At 49.0% G+C, this 4,244-nt stretch overlaps 1 protein-coding gene across 1 annotated transcript in view; it reads right to left on the bottom strand.

Annotated features, from left to right (window-relative positions):
- Positions 1-763: 763 nt before the first annotated feature.
- Eps8l3 (EPS8 like 3) overlaps positions 764-4,244 on the bottom strand; it is a 13,104-nt gene continuing 9,623 nt past the window's right edge. Inside the window, exons 13-19 of the mRNA XM_021196391.1 lie at positions 3,161-3,242; positions 2,917-2,951; positions 2,578-2,770; positions 2,266-2,394; positions 1,892-1,965; positions 1,297-1,429; positions 764-1,081 (exon numbers count right to left, since the gene is read on the bottom strand). Of these exons, the coding sequence (XP_021052050.1) occupies positions 1,070-1,081; positions 1,297-1,429; positions 1,892-1,965; positions 2,266-2,394; positions 2,578-2,770; positions 2,917-2,951; positions 3,161-3,242 (658 nt within the window). The 3' untranslated portion in view covers positions 764-1,069. The remainder of the gene's footprint in view (positions 1,082-1,296; positions 1,430-1,891; positions 1,966-2,265; positions 2,395-2,577; positions 2,771-2,916; positions 2,952-3,160; positions 3,243-4,244) is intronic.

The following is a 4,244-nucleotide window of genomic DNA, read 5'->3' as shown; positions in this document are numbered from 1 at the left end:
CACCAAACCTTAACAATAGGGTATCTCAATTGAAGCATAGCTTCTCTTCCATGGAGAAGAGTTCATTCCATGAGTTTTGAGCCGGAAGTAAACTATATACGCTGAAAGATAGTACAAGCCACAGACAGCCCTAACTCTTCATTTAACCTTAGGACAGAGATCCAAGGAGTAGACCAACTTACCTGAGTTCACACAGTGGACCTGGGTCTTTCACCTCCCAGCGCAATGTTCCTATGTCCTGCCACTGAAGAGACAGGTGGGAGGGAGCTCAAGGTTGGCTTGCCTAACAACCATTGCTTGAAAGACAAAGCTCCCAAGGAGAGCACAAGATACCTCACTCAAGACTGCTCTGCATCACCAGCCAGTGTGAACAGAGCCTGCGGCTGTCAGCAGAGTAGTCTTTGTCTCGGAGACACGCTGTGTCTACAATTGGACTAGGAACTTTGGATTAGGGTGGGCATCATGCCCCATAGGACAGTGGTGGTGTATGTAGCCTCATTTCTGAGTTTATTTAGAGAGGAGAAAGAATGTACCATAGCCCCCAAAGGCTTTAGGTTACAGTGAATTCTCTTTAGTTCAGATGTAGTTTAGTTTAGCTTGGTTTGGTTAGCTGTGGTTTCATTCTGTTCCGTTCCATTCTGTTTGGTTCGGTTCGGTTCGGTTCCGTTGCAGAGTTGTTGCTCTACGATGCTTTGCATCCCAGCTTCCCTGCTCTCTCTTGCTTTGGTTCCCATCAGGCCCAGAATAAATGACAAGGGGAGGGTCATAGAACAAGCTAAAAGATGCTTTTTATTGGCAGGCTTGGGACGAAAGAGATCAGGAGTCAGACTAGGAGTAAGTATGCCAACTTAGGGTGTGGGGTAAAATAAATAGTAACCGGCGAGGGTCTCCAACCCAATGAGGGTACCATTTGCCTCAGTGTCCGGACCTGTTCATCTTCTTTGCTCTTTGATCCAGGATATGTGGTTTGCCACTAACTGAAAGAGGACTTCCGAGGGCTCTAACTGGGTACCAAATACTCCATCTTGCATATGAGAGGTCCTTGGTCTTGAGGTATTTGAGCTGGTCTCTAATGAGTCATCTAAAGGGAGAAAATAATTCAGCTGGGGCTGGTTCCTGGTGAGGGACTCCCAGAGATTATACCGCCAATACGGTTAGAGCTTCAAGACACACCTGAACGGATGGAGCTGAGTCCCCAGAGGAATATCCCATGCCTAGTGTCCCCAGATCTCCCTTTCTCACCCCAGGAGAATTAAAATCCTCTGAATAGGAGTCAGGATCCCAGGGCTTCCTTACCCCCAGCATCCTTCTGACAGCATCCAGCCGGGCCTGGATCCGTGGAGCCTCCTGTGGACACAGCATCTGCAGCTCCCCAGGTCTCATGTGAAGTAGCTGGCTTCCCACTAGGGACCCGAGGGTCCTTACGGTGCTGTAAATAACAATGGTGGAACCCACCAGAAGCAGGGTGGGCAGATACTAGGTCTTAGTACTTGTGTAGAGTAGGCAAGTTGGGGGTTACAGGAATTAGGTATCTGCAGGTACAGGAATACGTCTATTGGTTTGTCTCAGTGAACCACAGAACTCCTAGGTTTGAGGGCAGAAACACTTTAGAAGAGACTGGAAGGGAAGGGTGGCTAAGGTGGGAAGCCCGGGTCCTTCCAGAATTTGCTAGCCTTGACTCTTTATCATATGGTGTCTCCAGTGGGTGTCCCACCCTAGGCTCGGACAAGCAGCTTTCGTCCAGCAGAGAGAGCCTAAGGTGGAAGCATCAAGTAGAGTGGAAGCTAGGTCGCACACTCTAAGTCTCTGAGAGGGGATGGGGTCTGTGGTTCTCGCCTGAGCCCTTTACAGGGCTCGCCGCCCCTCATCCCCCAGGGGACTGGTCACTCACACAGTGGAGAAGTTCTCTGCTTGTAGCCAGGCCGTGACCTCCTCAGGCTTTGAGCTCAGGCGAAGCATTGGGGCCTAGAATCAAGGAGCAGTAGAAGTCAGTCATCCCATCTCACGAACATACACAGCTTCCTGTATTGGGTCCCTTCTAATGAGATCCCGTCAGGACGCTTATCTCACCTTCTGGTTTTCTAGTTTGGCAGGGACCCTGACTTAATCTTTGGTCAGACCCTATAATGAACTTGGCACCGAGGAAGCATGTAATGATACTGATTAAACTGAACTAAGGTTTGTCTCTATTTGTCACCTAATCCTCCCGACTACCACCTCTGACTTAGGACTCAGGGCTTCTCGGTACCCCAACGTGGGGCGCACCCTAAAGGATGGTTGTCGGTGGCCTCTCGGGGCTCCGGCTGGCAGGGGTTCCAGGATATTGCTGGGAATGTAACCAGTCAGTCCTGCTTCGTTCTTCACCAGCCACCATCGCTTGCTCTGGTCCAGAATCTGCCGAAAATCACCGTATCAGCCCCCAGAGCCTCCATCCTCCCATCTCCTCTGCCCCCAAGACCATGTCTTTCCCTGCCCGACCTTTCCTACTTTTCTTCTCTATCTGTAGGCCACCCACTCCAGGCTAACTGTACTTCCCACCCATTGCCTCTTTTTCTGACTTCAAGCAATGGGCCTCACCTCCAGAATCTCTCCCTGTGCCACAGTCAGTTCCTGGGCATTCCTTGCTTCAAACTCATACAGGACTTGCATGTTCAGGGCAGCTCTGCCAGGGCTAGGGCTGGAGAGTGAGAGGTTGGAGTCCTCGTACTCAGGGTTATGGTTGTATGGCTCATCCCGAGGGAAGTGTAGGCTGCTCCTCATCCTAGAACCTCTGACATGAGAGACAGATTCAGGATGGATGGAGAATGGGAATTATGACCCCGGCCAATGGTCTCTTGCATTCACAGGTGCAAAGGTTCTGTCCTGTCCCTCCCTCCCTGGGACCTCAAGAATCCACTAAGCATGTGACTGACATACCGGAGGGAAATGGAATCCTGGTTTCTTAGGGGTATCTGTAAGCAAGAAAATCAGAGTGAGTTAGAATGGGAGGCAGCCAGCACAGAGGCAGGGAGGGGCTAACTAACCAGCCCAACACAGGCCTGCAACAGCTGCCTTTTGTCCATTGCTCACCTCCCATATAACCTGCCCCGTAGTTAAATCATGTGATTTTGATCTGGACTGGAAATGCTTTGCGTAGATCTCAGTGCTAAGCAACCCTTACCATGGAGCGGGGCTGTGGAATCTGCCAGCCATCGTAGAATGTGGGTTGGTAGGGTTGCGGTTCGCTTCCTGTCCAGTCAGCCCTGAGGGGAGAGTAAAGCTGAGTCTAGGGTCACTGTGTAGCAGCCTGAGGGATGTGGAAAGGGAGGAGATGAGAAGGTCTAGCCTCAGGGATGTGTGGCTAACGGGGATGTAGTGCGTGTATACAGATGAAAAGCTACAGGAAACCCACAAAGGAGCAAATGGTTCCACAGGAACATGTCTAACAGTGCAAGCATCAGTGGGCAGCCTCCTCTTGATTCTTAAGGACAGCTATGTTGCCTCCCTAGTATTAAAGTAGTGTAATCTGGAGTATTGGGGCTGGAAGACCCCTCTGGAGACTTTCGAAGGCTGACCCTACCCCTTCTTAGTTATTTGGTTATTTATTTATATTGAAAATAGAGTTTTTCATACAATATATTCTGATTATGGCTTCTTCTCTCCCAGCTCCTTCCAGATCTTTCCCTATCCCCACCCACCCAAATTCACGCTCTTTCTTTCTCCTAGAATACAAACAAGCATCTAAAAAAATCAAAATAAAATAAAATTAGATAAAACAAAACCAACCAATAGTAGGACATAAACAGATAGGAGGAAAAGAGCCAAAGAAAAGGCTCAGGAAAAGCACAAAGATACAGTGACACACATGTGCACATAGATGCAGTGACACACATGTGCACATAGATGCAGTGACACACATGTGCACATAGATGCAGTGACACACATGTGCACATAGATGCAATGGCACACACGTGCACATAGATAGAGTGACACACATGTGCACATAGATGCAATGGCACACACGTGCACATAGATACAGTGATACACATGTGCACATAGATGCAGTGACATACATGTGCACATAGATGCAATGGCACACACATGCACATAGATACAGTGACACACATGTGCACATAGATGCAATGGCACACACGTGCACATAGATACAATGATACACATGTGCACATAGATGCAATGAAACACATGTGCACATAGATGCAGTGACACACGTGCACATAGATACAGTGACACACGTGCACATAGAT

The sequence above is a fragment of the Mus pahari genome, chromosome 4 (assembly GCF_900095145.1).
Source record: "Mus pahari chromosome 4, PAHARI_EIJ_v1.1, whole genome shotgun sequence".
In the NCBI taxonomy this organism is placed as follows: Eukaryota; Metazoa; Chordata; class Mammalia; order Rodentia; family Muridae; genus Mus; species Mus pahari.
This window is presented reverse-complemented; position numbering and strand designations above follow the sequence as displayed.